Genomic DNA, 17,033 nt, shown 5'->3' on the forward strand with positions numbered 1-17,033 from the left:
CCAGTGGAACAGAACTGAAAACCCAGAAATGGACCCAAGGCAATACGCTCAATTAATATTTGACAAAGGTGGCAAGAGCATACAGTGGAGTAAAGACAGCCTCTTTAATAAATGGTGTTGGGAAAATTGGACAGCGACATGCAAAAAAATGAAACTAGACCATCAACTTACACCATACACAAAAATAAACTCAAAATGGATAAAAGACTTAAATGTGACCCGTGAATCCATAAAAATTCTAGAAGAAAATGTAGGCAACAAAATTTCGGACATCATAAGGAGCAGAATTTTCACTGATACATCACCTAAGGCAACAGAAATAAAGGAGAAAATGAACACATGGGACTACATCAAACTCAAAAGCTTCTGCACACCAAAAGACACAATCATCAAAATGGAAAGGCAACCCACTGTATGGGAGAACATCATTGCCAATGATGAATCAGAAAAGGGGCTAATCTCCAATATATATAGAGTGCTCATACAACTCCACAAAAGGAAGACAAAGAACCCAATTAAAAAATGGGCAGAGGAGCTGAATAGACACCTCTCCAAACAGGACATACAAATGGCCAAAAGACATATGAAGAAATGCTCAACATCACTAATTATCAGAGAGATGCTAATTAAAACAACAATGAGGTATTACCTAACACCTGTCAGATTGGCCGCCATCAACAAATCATCAAACAACAAGTGTTGGCGAGGGTGTGGAGAAAAGGGGACTCTAATACACTGCTGGTGGGAATGCAGACTGGTGCAGCCGCTATGGAAAACAATATGGTGCTACCTCAAAAAATTAAAAATTGAACTTCCATTTGACCCAGTGATCCCACTGCTGGGAATATACCCTAAGAAGCCTGAAACACCAATCAGGAAGAATATATGTACCCCCATGTTCATAGCAGCACTATTTACAATAGCTAAGCTCTGGAAACAGCCCAAGTGTCCACCAGTAGACGAATGGATAAAAAAGTTGTGGTACATATATACAATGGAGTCCTATGCAGCGGTAAGAAAGAAAGATCTCTTATCCTTTGAGACGACATGGAGGGACCTTGAAAGTATTATCCTAAGTGAAAGAAGCCAAGCAGAAAAAGTCAAATACCACATGATCTCACTTATATACGGAATATAATGAACATAACAGTCTGAGGAATACAGTAGACCCAGACACATGGAAGTAGGGCACAGACTGACATCCCTCAGAAGAGGGGATGGGGGGGTGGGGGGTGGGAAGAGATAAACCACAGAACTTATATGCATGTATGCATGACCAATGGACATGGACAACTAAGCCGGGGACGGAGCGGAGGTGGGGTGGGGTGGGGGGTGCCAATGGGGTAAAAAGGTAAAATATCTGTAACAAAAAAAATAAATAAAAATTCATAAAAATAAAAAAAATAAAAATAAAATAAAAAAATAATAAATAAATAAATAAAAACTCCATTCCCTGTCAAGCTTCCAGTGTTCAAAAGAAAAAAATAAAATGTACAACTCAGATAGTATCAGTTGAATTCTGTTCTGCACAGCTTGCCTCTTTATTGAAACCTCCGGTGGCATCATGAGAAACTCACTAAATTATCTATTAATGAAAAGCTGGATAGCAAGAAATAAGTAATAAGGAGATTTTTATCTCTTTGACAGTCTTTTAATAAAATAAAATGAAAGGAAAGTGAGTTAATTTCGATTGATGAAAGAAACATGAATTTCATTAAGTTGGAAAAACAAATTAACACTGTTTAGGGCAAAGAACATTCCTCTGTACTTCTTGGTTAGAGGTATTGTGATTGTCTATTTCTATATTTGGTTTTTCTAAGATTACCGTAATTTCTTTCTTTTCTTTCTTTCTTTTCTTTTCTTTCTTTTTTTTTTTTTTGTGGCATGTGCCCCTAGCGGGAACTGAACCCAGGACTCTCTGGTCTGCAGGCCAACGCACAACTGCTGAGCCAAACTGGCCAGGGCAATCACAGTAATTTCTTACTTATAAGGGCTTATTTCTAGTGATAACCACAGTGCCTGACACAGTATTTCTGCTCAATAAAATGTTCTTTAATGGATGGATCAGAGATAATATATGAGCCCTTTATGAAGGACTTCATTATCTACTTGGGAAGAGAAAACACAAATATGCACAAAAATAAATTATGCTTCTTATCATTTTATGCATTGTTAATTTTTCACTGTTATTAACCTTTTAATTACTACTAGTTTTGTGGTATTTGCAACAAATCTTAAAGGTGGTCAAATATGTTATTTGTACCCTGGAATATGTCTAGTTTTTCTAATACTCCAGCCTCAAGCTTTCTTTCCAATTCTGCCTGATGTACTTGTCTTCCTCAATAGTTTAACCCTGATTCATCCTTCAAGTTCGAGTAGAAAAATCATTTTCTCCTGAGGGTTCTCTGTGATTGCCTGGGTTAAGTTATCTGGCCCTGCTGCATGTTCCGGTGCAATATTCCTTGTACATGTAGTCACTCTTCCTGGATGTCTTCCCTGACAGAGTGAGCCCCAAGAGGGCAGGAGCAGCCTCCATCTTGTTCACCTCTTCCCCAGAGCTTAGCATGACAGGTGTTACGCAAATGCTTGTATAATGAACACATACCTTCCCATTGTGATCATCTTGAGATAGGTAATGGGTTCTGGAGAATTGGAGCTGGCTGGGGAGCAGAGAACTGGAGTAGAAAAGAATGTGCTCAAGGTGTGTGGTCCATGGACCTGCAACACTAGCATGGCCTGGAGTGTATTAGAAATGCAGCTTTATAGACCCCAGACCTGGGTGATTTGTATGCACCTTCAAGTTTGAGAAGCACTGCTTTCAGAGGCTTCATCTGACTACATGACACCAGGAGAGATGGACCTTGGGAATTACTCCACTCGGGAGAAATAAAACCTTGAAGAGGCATGGATAACTGCCTGGAAGTGGGGACAGGGATGGCCCCAGAGACCCTCTAGAGGATACTGTTTCTCTTAAAACCAAGGCTTGAGTTCTAATTCAACCCATTTGGACCTCATAGAATATAAGGTAACTGATTACCTTTGTCTGGGGAAAATACTGTTTGTCATTGACACCATGGAACTAGGTCTCTCCTGACCTATTTGTCGGTTGCACATTGAGAAGGGATAGTCAGCATGCATTGGACCCAAAGCTTTAGATGTCCAAGCTCCTGGCTGAGTTTGCATTGCTTGAGCCAATCAAAAGAGATCTTAACAGATCTTTTACAACTATCTTCTCCACCCATCCCACCTCACCCTACTGAACATGTGATTCGCTAAGAGGGTAGGTGAGGAAACAGAGTGTCCACAGCTAAGAAGCCTGCAGCTTCAGAGCCCTGTCAATGGAGGTAGATAAGTAGGGTTTGTCACAGAGGATGCCAGCATAGGCTATCTGAAGGGTGAGGCGACGGGGACATGGGTTCAAGGTTCAGACCCAGGGGCTGTTATACCAAAGCAAGAGAGATGGAAGTTTCCAGAATCCACGTCAGAGTTCGATCAAGATTTTTTTTGCCACCAGTAACTTCTCAGTCACAGACATTTGCAAACCTTTTTCTAGACTGAGGACAGCTGAAACGAAGGATACTTTGGTAGCAGATGGATACATGGACGGGAGTGGGATGAGATGGAGGTTTGCTTCAGGCCCATGTCAATTCACCAAAACTGGAGCCAGTCCCCCACCATAGCACCCTAACCTGAATAGAAGCACATGATACAATTGTTTCTTGAAAAGTCACCCTACATTACTTCTTTCTAGTTTTTGTTCTCAGAGGTGGCTTTCCTGGTGCTCTGAATAAAAACACCTGTTTTACTTTGAGCCACCTCAGCTTGTTGACTGGTAATATTTTTTTTCCTTTTCTTTAATTTGTTTCTAAGTATTTTATTTATTTTGATGCTAATATAAATGGAATCTTTGAATTTTATTTTCTAATATTTTGATAATAGTATAAAGGATTACAATTGAATTTTCTATCTTGATTCTGTATCAGCAGTGTTTCTAAATGTAATTTTTTTTTTTTTATCTTCACCCGAGGACATTTTTCCATTTTTTATTCAGGTAGAGTGGGAGGGAGAGAGAGGAACAGAGAGAGAGAGAGAGAAACATCGATGTGAAAGGAACACATCGAGTGGCTGCCACCCGCACAACCAACCAGGGCCGGGGACAAACTGCAACCGAGGTATGCGCCCTTAGTGGGAACCGAACTCAGGTCTCTCAGGACCGCAGGCCGACGCTCTAACCGCTGAGCCAAACCGGCCAGGGCCTAAATGTAATTTTTAAGTTTAATAATAGGTGTTTTCTAATTATGGTTTGCAGTCTATATTATTTTTTATTAGTTTCAGGTGTACAGTGCCGTGTCTCAGCCGGCCGGGATGGGTGCAACGCAATGAAACTACAAGCACACGCTACTTGGAGTGAGGGGGAGATTTGCAAGGTAGCAAAATCTCCAGTTCTCTGGACGCAGTCCCATTTATTTGCAGGTTCGTACCCCCCAGGTTACAAGTGTTTTCAAGTAAATTATATCCTTGAGATGGCATTACTGCATACACCCTAGCTTTGTCTCTTGCTTTTTTTTTTTATCCTCACCCAAGGACATTTTTCCATTTTTGTACAGACAGAGTGGGAGGGAGAGAGAGGAAGAGAGAAAGAGAGGGAAACATCGAGTGGCTGCCACCCGCACGACCAACCAGGGCCAGGGACAAACTGCAACCGAGGCACATGCCCTTAGCAGGAACCAAACCCGGGTCTCTCAGGACCGCAGGTGGACGCTCTAACCGCTGAGCCAAACTGGCCAGGGCTGTCTTTTGCTTTTTACAGGAAGAGACCTTGAAGCCAAAACAAACCTTATTCACATGCAAATGAAGCACCCAGTACACCTGGGCCAGGTCCCGCCTCCCCCCTCCCCAGCTAGGATTCTGAGAATGTATTAACATAATGAGAGTGCTTAACACAAGGTCAAAAGAGGTCTATTTTCCAACCCCCCAACCCCACAGTACAGCATTGTGGTTAGACAATCATACACTTTACAAAGTGTTCCATTGATATTCCCCGTAACCACCTGGCACCATGCATATTTATTACAATATTATTGACTATATTCCCTATGCTGTATTTTATATCCCTTTGACTATTCTCTAACTACCAATCTGTACTTCTCAATCCCTTCACTTTTGTCACCTAGTGCCCCAACCCTCTCCCCTCTGGCAACCCTCAATTTGTTCTCTGGATCTATGAATCTATTTCTGTTTTGTTTGCTTATATTGTTCATTAGATTCCACATACAAGTGAAATCATAGGGTACTTATCCTTCTCTGATTGACTTATTTTACTTAGCATAATACCCTCTAGGTCCCTCCGTGATGTTGCAAATGGTAAGATTTCATTCTTTTTATGGCCTAGTAATATCCCATTGTACATATGTACTACAGCTTTTTTATCCACTTGTTTATTGATAGGCACTTGGGTTGCTTCCACAGCTTGGCTATTGTAAATAATGTTGCAATGAACATAGGCGTGCACGTAGTCTTTCGAATTAGTAAACACCTGTAAATTTGTTGAATCACCCCTATGTTTGGCAAAGTCAAGGTCCCCAGATTAACATTCCAGGGCCATAAATAACTCCCCTTGTTTTTTAATGATGGGGCTCTAAATTCCACCCTGCCCATGTAAGTCCTTGCCCCTGTACCACCAGTTTCCTGTGTTCCTGACTCAACAGTTTCCAGCACTGACATACTGATTTGCTCAAGGAACAATGGCTATTTTGATCATTGCAAAAGTGAGGCAATTTAAGATTGTCTTTAGGTTCTGCATTTGCAATATGAGGGACCAGCCTTCCTCAGTTAATTATAGGCATAAACGAAGGTGAAGTGGGGAAAGAAGTGGGTATTTGAAAGGAAGATGAGAGGTCTGAGAATCCCACTCAAGTATATGGAAAGATAATGGCAATACTGTGTGGTGGGTCAAAGTGGGTCTCAGAATCTTACTGTTGTTGTTGTTGTTTTTCTCCTTTCTGGCTTTTTAATCTTGCCTTCAATCCTAACTGCTTTATCTCACTTTCTTCATCTGTAAAATGAGTTGTTGTAAGGTTTAACTGGAATCATGTAATGTAATGCACTTAGGTGCCTGGTACCTGGAAAGAACCTGATTAATATTTGCTATTATCTATATTGCCCCATTCTCTGAAGTAATTGGGGTGCTGGAGGAAGGCACCCCAATCTGCCATCCTCCCAACCCCCAAGCTCAATCGCGCACTAGAGAGGCTAATGGGAAAGTACTGTGCCAAGGGGTGGTAGCTACAGAAAAGTACTTTAACAGGTTTCAGGTGATCTCTCCACCTAAGAATCCACCCTCCCCCAGTTTCAGCGGCAGGGCGGCAGGGCGGCGCGGCGCGGCGCGGCGGGGCGGGGACAGTGACCCTGGGCTCCACCAGGCCAGCGCGTGAACCGGCGGGCGGTACTCTGCTGTCTCGTGTCCAGGGCGGGCAACATAAAACCTCTGCAGAGGCAGAGGGGCATCGCGGCCGGCGGGGGCGGAAACCCAGAGACCAGAGCAGCGGGCACCCGGGAGGCCTGGAGAGGAGCGAGCGTCATGGGCAGCAAATGCGACGTGGTCGTGGTGGGGGGCGGCATCTCAGGTCAGTTGCGGCTGAGCGCCTTTCCTCCTCCTCCAGCACTGGGTGACCATGGTGGGGGGGGATCCCATGAGTCCCTAGATTCTCCGTGCAGAGGCTGGGACCTAGCGAGTCCAGAGCGCTGCGCACAGAACCCTCCTCCTGGGGAGAGATTTGGTGCGCCCCGGACAGAGCATGGGGCTAGAAGTTTGGGGCTAGGCTTTGAATTTCTTCCCTGGAAAGCTGCTAAGCCTATGTTTGCTGTAATTTTTGAACGAAGGGGAAAGGTGGAGGGCTTTGGGTTAGCGCAAAGGTCTGTCACTCGCCCCAAACAAAGCAGGAAAACGAGCTTGAACAGCTCCTTCAGAAAGAAGGGGTTGGACTCTGGGGCAATCGATTGCCAAAGACCCTTCTAACACAGATTTTCTGTGATTCCATAATTGTAGAGGGTGTACCTGGGGATGTAGGGCCTTCATGGCAAGTGTCTCTTTACTCCTCCTCCCCCATCCTACCCCTTGCCCTCCACTAGCGGAGGCCACTGGGGTAGAAAAACTTGGCTCTCTGGTCCAATCCATATTTGGCAGGGATGGGGACAGAGACTACTTTCTCAGAAACTCAGAAATGGAGGAGTGGGTGTGTGTGGCTGCAATTTGCACAGCAGGGTCCCCAAAGACAGAAGTCAGAAGGAAAGTTGGGGTCAGTGGGGGAACCGACCCTCTGAAGGGAGTGAGTTGGATCATATGGTGTGGGGTCAGTGGTAATAAGCAATGCTTCCAGAACAGTCTGTTAAACAGACCCCTGGGGATGCTCTGTCCAAACTTCCAGGGCTTCCTGGTGCTTGAGCAATAATCAGGACACCCATGGATGTGTTGGCTAAGACTTGCTCTGACCAGATCTCAGGAGCAGGGGTTGGCCTTGCTCCCTGTGAGGCTGGCAGGGCACAGGTGCTCTGATTCTGCTGTGCCTGGTGAGGAAATCAAAGCATTGGATGTTTGGTGCTGACTCAGGTCCTGGGCAGCTTCTCCACTTCTACCTTCCTCACCTTTAAGTCATATCTCAGGCTACCACTTCTGTCTGCCTGGACCTCCTGAGCTCACACATGCCAGTGGTTGTGCCCGGTGCTACAGGTACATAGATGCATAAACAGCATGGTGAGGTGGGCCAAGGCTACACAGATTTAGTTTTCTTTGAGCATTTTTGATATCTTCTCTCCTGGAGGAATTTGGACTTAAAAGCACATCTACCTAGGTGTTTTAGAAAGTATTACTAAGTGTTTCTTGATGCTACCTTGCAAAGCATCCCATCTTATGGCAGTGGAAGGTTCTCTTTCCAGGCCCCCAAAGTGTTTTTTCTTGCCCAAAATATGTCTAAAGGGTTCAGATTCTTCTATCTCCCCCTTATTTTGCCATTTCTGATTTGTACCCCAAACCTTCAAGCTCACTCAAGTTATTTGTATTAAACTCATATGTGAAGGATATAAGGGTTTAGCTATTTTTACAAGCAGTGGTGAATCTCTACATTCACCCCAAACACAAAAAAAACAAGGCACTTCTAAGTAGATCTTCTATGTCTCAAGAACATTACATGGATGGGCATTGTTCTAAAAACCACGAAAGCAGGGTTCCAAGGCTCTACTCAGTCACTTTGTCTGCTACATGAAGATAACACCAATTTGTCATGGCTAGGGTCATTGCGAAGATCAAGTGAAGCAATGAGTGTGAAGATAGCTTTGTAATTTTAACATATGACACAATGTCCTACAAGAGTTTTGCTCATTTATTCAAACAACAGACATTAAAGTATACTATGGTCAAGGATGCAAACATGGATCACATTGTTATTGCCATGGAGATTTGTCAATCCAGGAAGGTAGATGACATACCCAAAACAAAGACAATATAAGTTAGAAATATAAGGTACAAAGGCAATATAAGGTACAAATCACCAAAAGGGTCCATTCATTAATTCATTCAATGAGCATTTACTTTCTGTCCCACATCTTATCCCCAAGAGAATGAAAGGTGAGTTATACAGGGCTATTGCCCCTGGGGAGCTCACAAGCTGATGTGGCAGGTAGAGTCATGAAAAATTAGTACTAATGACCTATAATGATAGATGCTTAAGTAGTGCATGCAAAAAGTTCTAGAGAAAATGATTAGAGTGAACATTGAACTCTGAGAAAATCTGGGAAGACTTCACAGAGGAGGTGACAGTTGAAGTAGATCTTAAAGAATGAGTATGAATTCACCAGAGGACTCCATGAAGAAAGCATCTTAAGCTAAGGAACAGCTTCAGAGGGGAGGGGTGTGAAGAGATAGGAAAAAAAAAGGTGAATGGGCCCTGGTGGGGTAGCTCAGTTGGTTAGAGTGTTGCCCTGATACTCCAAGGTTGTGGGTTCAATCCCTGGTCAGGGCACAAAGAAGAATCAACCAATGAATGCATAAATAAATGGAACAACAAATCAATCTCTTTTTCTCTCAGATCAATCAATAATTCTTTAAAATGTCAAAAGGATTAAGAGGCACACATTTCTAGTTATAAAATAAATAAGGCATGGGGATATATAGCATAGGGAATATTGTCAGTAATATAATAATTGAACGGTAGCAGATGGCTACTAGACTTATGGTGATCACTTTGGAAGATATAGAAATGTCAATCTATGTAGTACACTGGAAAATAATATAATATTGTATGTCAACTATAACTTGAAAAATTAATTAATTTACAAAATCACAAAGATGTAAAAGAACATGGTAACATGCTTAAGAAACCTTGAGAACTTCAGTGTGAAGTGTTCAGAGGTCTGGTAGGAGGCCAAACTACAAAGGTCGGTTGGGATGAATTGTGGGGAGTCTTCTATGTCATCCTCAAAAGGTTTAGTTCTCTACGTGGTAATTGAGTGGCCACTGAGGATTTTTTATTCACAATGTGACGTGTACCAAGTGACAATGTTAAGCAAAAAGAGGGACATGAGGAAGATAACAGCAGATTTTAGAGGAAGATGAGACATCTGGTGTTGGAAGTACTGGAAGGACACCCAGGGAGAGATGTCTAGCAGGTGGAAATGCAGGGGAGAAATGGGGCTTACAGAGGAGTTTTAGTTGAAATCACTGAAGTAAATGAAATGACCCAAACCAAGAGTGCGGAGGAAGAGTGGAAGTCCAGGACAGAACTGGAAGACAGGGTGCTTTTCTCCATCCAACACACGAAGGAAGATATTTCAGTCATTCTCCATAGTTTGATGAGAGAGATGAGGAAACACGTTGCTAACCTCAGCTCTTAGCTCAGATATCATTTCCCAGGATGGCCTTCCTGAATCCCCCCCAGATGGGTTTAGATGCTTCTGTTTAACTCTTCTCTCTCACTTTGTTCTTTTCCATGAGTTTTTAATTGTTCACATATTAGTGTAATCACAGGCATACTTTGTTTTATTGCACTTTGCTTTATTGTGCTTTGCAGATAGTGTTTTTTTTACACGTTGAAGGTTTGTAGCAATCCTGTGTCAAGCAAGTCTATTAGCACCATTTTCCCAACAGGCTCAGATGATGCTTAGCATTTTTTAGCAATAAAGTATTTTTCAGTTAAGGTGTGATTGTTTTTTAAAGGTATAAAGCTAATAGATTACTTAATAGACTACTGTATAGCATAAACAGAACTTTTATGTGCACTGGAAAACCAAAAAATTTCATTTGACTCGCTTTCTTGCTATATTCACTTTATTGTAGTGGTCTGAAACGGAACCCTCAATATATCTGAGGTATGCTTGTATATTTAATATCTTCCTTTTCCACTAGACTAAGCCTCTGGATCCCAGAAAGGTATATTGTTTCCTCCCCAGAGAACCTCTGACCCCCAGCTCCAGAGCTCTACTTAGCCTAGTTAACACTCAATGAATATGTTGAATTAATGCACTTTACACCAACAAAATAGCAACTGATTGGATCTGAAATTCACATTCATTTACTACCAGTGCTTTTGCAGTTCCTGCCAAATCATGTTAAGGATACGAAACATAGTAAAATCAGAATTTTAGAATTAGTTAGGTTACCGACTCAATGATTTACATTTACGTGTTTGAATTTGATTCTGATTTTTAATCTTTGTTAATTATTAAAGTTGGTATATTCTGATAATACTCTGATAGTTTTTTTGAAGCTGTCAGCAAATTTTAGTCACTCCCATTGAGATAAATAGAGATGTACTGGGGTATCACTGGTTAATATATAACTTTTTTGCTGTTTGAAAAATTCCAAGGTGATTGTGAAACAACGTTTTAGAAATGTGTGTGATATCTAGATGCATACCTACTGAGAGGTCTTTCACCCAAGGAGCAAGTCATCTCTGGAGTCTTGGAAGAGTAGCAGCATTTTCCAGATAGAACTGGATTGCAACATATTGTTTCTTGCCCACATCTTAGTTTTAGTGTTTGGGATGGTAGAACCATGGAAACTATGTTTTATAATTCTGAAATGGCTCTTGCTCAATCCTCAAAATAAAAGCTGATAAAAAGGGAAATTTGAAGTAGAAAGGAGAAAATGATTTTCCGGCTTGAGAGAGGAGACTCAGCCATCTGAGGGTGGCAGGCACTTGGCTAAGATCCTGAAAGAGTTGGAGCCAGCCTTCAAAATTGTAAGCAACACCTGGCAGGTGATCTGTGCACTCAGGAGAGAGTCCGCTGCAGGCTGCCAGGACTGGTCTGGGCAGGGAGTGTCAGAGATGGCACTCGAGGGATCATGAGTTGAGTGAGAGACATGGTAAGCAGAAATGGCTTGTGTATTAATGACAAAAACCACATCCTCATCTTGGATGAAGAAAGATGGAGAACATCCCTGGGCTCCTATAACCTACCTAAAATTAAAAAAAAAAAAAAAAGATATATAGAAGAGCTTGGTAATTTGGCTGTCCCATTCAAAGAGAGGATATAGAGAGGCTGTATGGTGAAGTAAAAAGAGCATATACTTTGATGTCAAACAGCTACGTTGTGAATTCCATTTCCTGTACTTACCTACTGTGTCACCTTCAAAGTTCCATAAACTTCTTGTTCTTCAGCTGCCTCACCTTTAAGATGATATTTCAAATGCTTTTATGGCAGAGGATTAGAAAAGATGCACATGAAGGACTGTATACCATGCTAGGCATAGAGGAATGTACATGAAGGACTGTACATAGTGGTCATTATGGCTTCAGCTTGTATCTTTTGGAAAAATCTATCCTTGTTTATCTTCTAGATATTTTTCTATTTATGGGAGCTGAAGTAGACATTTTTGTGTAATCACTTCTTCCTTTTCATCCACCAATAATTTTTCTTGCTGTAAGACATAAGGTGGCAATAGGATTCGAGATATATGTGCAGGCATTGACAGGAACCTGTCTGGTTCCAGCCTCATCCTGCCCTACCCCATCCCTTCTAAAAAAAAATATTTTCTTTATTGATTTTAGGGAAGGGAGAGAGAGATCGATGAGAGAGGATATCTATTGGCTGCCTCCTGCATGCCCCCCATTGGGGATTTGGCCCACAACTTGTGCATGTGCCCTGATCAGGAATTGAACCGGGAACCTCTTGGTGCATGGGTCAGTGCTCAACCACTGAGCCACATGAGCTGGGCCCACCCCATCCCTTTATTTCATCTAGTGAGGAGCCTGAGGAGGTCAGGCTGTCTGAAGCTCTGGAACCCACTGTGTTCCTCATCAGGAGAAATTTTGAAAGCCTAAGATCTGTATTTCATCATCACTCCAGTCTGGTTGTTATTCTGATTCTGACCTGGTCCTCACTTTAGCCACCTGACTCTCATCTTAATTATAATAAATAATGAATGTATTAGTAATAAATTATATTATTTATTAAATAATATTAATTATTTATTAATATAAATGACAAGTAAAGCTAGCATATTGACCACTATCTATATGCTGAGTGAGGTATTAAGTATTTTACTTTTCACAGCAGCTCTGTAAGGCTTAAGAATGACAAATCCCTGTTCCTTCTGCTTAATTCTATTACCTGGAGTACACTGGTGTGAGAGGCATGCTTGGTAAGCCATGTGGGCAGAACCAGGTGCCACTACAGTCACAATTTCTAGTTCTTTATATACTCTCAGAAGTCACCAGGGCATGTTTAAGGCTTGGCTTGATTATTATCCATGGTGACAGTTTTCTTCTCCTCTGGCCGAGTATTGAGGTCTAGGTTTTTTGTCATCAGGGGCAATAGTAGAGCATAGAGCTTAAGATAGTGGTGATGTCTACCCTGGTTCCACCTCTAACCAGCTGTGCCACCTTAAGCAAAATGAGTAACCTTTCCATGCCTTGGTTTTCTCATCTGGAAAATGGGGATAATAATGGTATCTACTTCAAAAAGTGGTTGATAGGATTAAAAGAAAATGCATGTGAAGAGCTCAGAGTGGGGCTTGGCAGCTGACAAGCAAACAGTATATGTTGGCTATTATTATTAATTGGGCTGATAGAACAGCCACCAAACCCTAGTGGGCCTGAAGTGCCAGTGTGCCAGCTGACTTCACTATCAAACTTTAGATTGAGGAAGTGGTTAATGCCTGTTGTATGCACATGCGCATATTCACATAAGAACTGTTATCATGTAACAGGGACACTGCTTCTCAGCCCTATGTTCTTGGCTTGCATATGATTTGCCAATGTAGATGATACAATAAAGCCAGCAGCTAAATTTAAAGAATATGCTTAAACTCTAATAATTTTTAATATATTTAAGAGATAAATATGTCAAAAATTTTAAACACAGAATATATTTCTATGTGAAGATTTCTAATTCATTTGGTGTTAGTACTAGGATCACCTCACTGTTACTCAGTTTAATATTTGTTTCCCGAATGGATTTATTCTGCTTCTGGTGGAAATGTCATTACAGGAACAGCTAGTTCCGGGCTCTTAACCTTTTCCCATGATCAGAGCAGCCATTTTGTCTGTAACAGGAACTTAGAATTTGTTTTGATACCATTTGTTCACACTCACATGGCTGCAAAGACACACACATTGAGAGGATTTTAGTAAAGTGGTTACCTTATGTAACTGATATATATGTCATCAAAGTTGTTTTAAAACATACTACAGCTTATAACTGAAAAATCAACTGTTTCAGTGATTCTTGCCTTTTTTACAATAAATACACAGGTGGCCTCTGGGTCAAATTTATCTTATGAACTTGAAGAGGTAATTTAGTTTCTAATTTACCTCTCTAACATTTTGGACCTCAGTAGTATTTCCACATTCCATTGACATAGTAAATAGTCTTTATAATGTTTCAATGCCAAGTATTATTTCTTCAGTTATCAATAATGACAACTAGTATGTTATCACCAAATTCTAATATGCTAGTACATTTCTTTGTTCCTGTCAAGATTCAAACTACATAGGCATATGCACTTGACTGATGTTCATTGAATTAGAACATCTACAGTTTAAATAACATTTAAAATTTGTGAATATTAAATTATTATAGTTGACAGCTTCATAGGATAATGACAGATGTCAGTCAGCATCTGGGACAAATGACATGTGTACCATTACATGTGAACCTATATCAGAACTACCACTAACTGCAGTTTCACTTTTGGATTTGATGGGGTTATATGTATAGTCTTAGCAGTGCTCCATGTGTATCTCTATTACTACATCTCATTTACCATCTCAAATTTAAATGACCTATTTAAGCATCTATGATCCCTCATCTGACCATAGGCTGCCCAAATTGTAGGATTTTGTATGATTTATTTCTCTGTCTTTGGTGTTTAGCAAGGAACTCAACCCCACCTAGTCCCAAGACATGGAATTAAATTCATAGAATCCCTTGATCAGGATCATGGGTCTTCTAAGGCTTTATACCCAGAGAAGGTAAGCTCCATAACCAGAAACCTACAGAAAGAATGGAGCAAACTTTTCACCTCCTGAAGAAAACAGAGTAACAGAGAAGTTAAATGGTTCAAACCCTCCCTTTGTCCCTATCTGGAGCTTGGGCTCATTATCTACTTCCTTAGCTTTCATATCCTTACTTATAAATTGGAATGATGGTCCTGGAGCTAACTCCTGGAATGTTCAATAAATGTTAACTCTGTCATTTTTACCAGTGAACTGACAGTACTTAACTGAGGGGATCCTGGAAATGTACAAGATCGAATACTCTTCTAAGTCCAAAAAATTAACCAAATTGAGAGGCTGTGTTCAGAATGAGTGTTTTTATCCTCATAAAATAATGCTTTGGAGATTTACTCAGGTTAAAGGGGCAACATTGCCATTTTGGAAGGGCTCCAAGTGTGTTAAGCTTAGCTTTTTAGTAATGTCTCTGCATAAAAGTAATGATTTCCCTTAATAGAGGGGGGTATAATGGTATAAAAGTCTTTTATGATTTTGTACATCCAAATCACAAACTTTTTCTGAGCCAAAAAAAAGTTTGTTTTATTAGAATCATTAGTGACTGAAGATGAAAGCATCTTTAGAGTTTTTAGCTACTAATGAGAACACCTGGTTTTTTGTCCAAGGAAAAGCAGATCAGAGAGGCCAAAAGGTTTGCTCTAGGCTGCACAGCCACTTCTTTTGAATAAGATTACTGCCCCAGAAGATGTACCCCAGATTTATGAGCAAGTTCAGTTGAAACAAGAACCTCACCAAATGGTGCTGAGTGGAAGGTAAAAATCACTAATACTTCAAAAACACTGTTTCTACATTCTACTTTCATGTACATAAAATAGATCCATCTTCAACCCCCTTAGTTAACTCAGTAAACAAAGGTACAATAGAAAACCAAAATGGAGTGTGTCATGAGCAAGGGAGAATCCCAGAAAAAAGTCACTCACACATTTGTGTTTTTCCACAATGCCATGTTTATTAGGGGAAACTTCCTCATTAAGCCAACAGAGTTACATGCAGTTTACATACAGAAAGTGGGAACTTACTGAATAGAATAAGCAGAGCAAGCATCTAACATGAAGGCTGGATCACTGACAACCTCTGCTGCTGATGAAGTGTGCATTGGTCTCAAGTGTGCATTGGTCTCAAGCAGTGGAAGTCCTGTTGGGCTCTGAGTATGACCCATGGTACAGCCAAGCTAGAGCATGGAATTTTCAAAGCTCAGCCTGCAATAGTCATGCTTATATCGGTGTCCAGATGAATACTTATCCAAGTGTCTAGACTTAAAATTTTGGGTGTTTCAAGCATCATGCCAATTGATATAACTGTCATGGCTGACAGAGATTCCATATTGGATTCTTGAAAAGTGTCCAAAAAGTCCACTCTAGTCTTGCTGTATAAAGAGTAGAATTCAAACAGGTCTTGAAAAACAGTTAAGGTTTGGGTGGGTAGACAAGAAGAGAAAGGCTTTAAAGATTAGAGGAATAACATATAGGGACATAGGATACAAGTAACAACTGATATTTCTATTTATAGGAAGTATCAAGCCCAGCAAAACTAGAGTAATAGGATAGGCAGATATGAGTAATAAAGTTAATAGAAAAACAGCAGGATCAAACAATGACACATTGAATAGCAAAATTAGTAGTTAGATTTTTCTGTATTTGGAAACAGGGAGCCATTGAAAGTGTATGCTATAAAGATAAAATGAGCATTGTGTGCCTGACAGGTGAAAGAGGGCAATACTAAAGCCAGGGAAGTCAAGATATGGATAGAAATTCAGCAACAGATTGAGAGGTGATTATTTAATTATAATGAATTGAGTCATTCCCACTCTCAAGGCAGGTTGCAAGAGAAAGGAACAGAGGGGAAGCAAGAATGGGAAGGAAAAGGTCTTCAAAGGTGTGCTTTGCTTCATTCTGTTTTGCTGAGGGCCCACACAAAAAAGAAGTATCCAAAAAATAATGTTTTCTCTCTAAAGTTTTATCTTTGGAAAGTACATGACTTGACAGTATTTAATTTTTTTTGCTTAAAAAAAAATCCAAGTGATCTTCCCAAGGGCTTTGATTCACCCAATTTACTAAATGACAAACACATATCTTGGGCAATCTCAAACACAAAGTGAATGCTTCATCCTATTTGTTATACAAAAGTAGTCACTGAAACCTGTTGTTTTGTAAGAGAGGGCACAATCAGAAAGCATCTTTGGGTAGATGTGATGTTTAAAATATTAGTCGTTACCATAGTCTCTATTTGATAGAATCTTAACTTTCATATTCTAGTTAATTTTCACATCTTGTCAGAAGTTTAAGCTCTTGATCTTCTTATGTTACTCATCTCTTAACAGAGGCCATTTTTTATTCTGGCCTTATCATAAACATTTAGTAGGCTTGTACAATGGTGAAAGTGACCTATTAGTTCTCTAATTTTATTTGCTCTTCTTCCAGCCTAAAAAAATTATTGAAAATACTTCCAGTGGTTCTTTTATATTGAATTTGAAATCCTGGTCTCATCTTTTGGAGCTGGAGCTGCTTTTTATTCCTGTGATCCCAG

General features: G+C 40.6%; 1 protein-coding gene across 1 annotated transcript in view; it reads left to right on the top strand.

Annotated features, from left to right (window-relative positions):
* The first annotated feature begins 6,534 nt into the window (after nucleotides 1-6,534).
* MAOB (monoamine oxidase B) overlaps nucleotides 6,535-17,033 on the top strand; it is a 138,580-nt gene continuing 128,081 nt past the window's right edge. The window contains exon 1 of the mRNA XM_036270823.1: nucleotides 6,535-6,626. Within this exon, the coding sequence (XP_036126716.1) occupies nucleotides 6,581-6,626 (46 nt within the window). The 5' untranslated portion in view covers nucleotides 6,535-6,580. The remainder of the gene's footprint in view (nucleotides 6,627-17,033) is intronic.

This window comes from Molossus molossus, unplaced genomic scaffold (genome assembly GCF_014108415.1).
Source record: "Molossus molossus isolate mMolMol1 unplaced genomic scaffold, mMolMol1.p scaffold_m16_p_2, whole genome shotgun sequence".
NCBI lineage: Eukaryota > Metazoa > Chordata > Mammalia > Chiroptera > Molossidae > Molossus > Molossus molossus.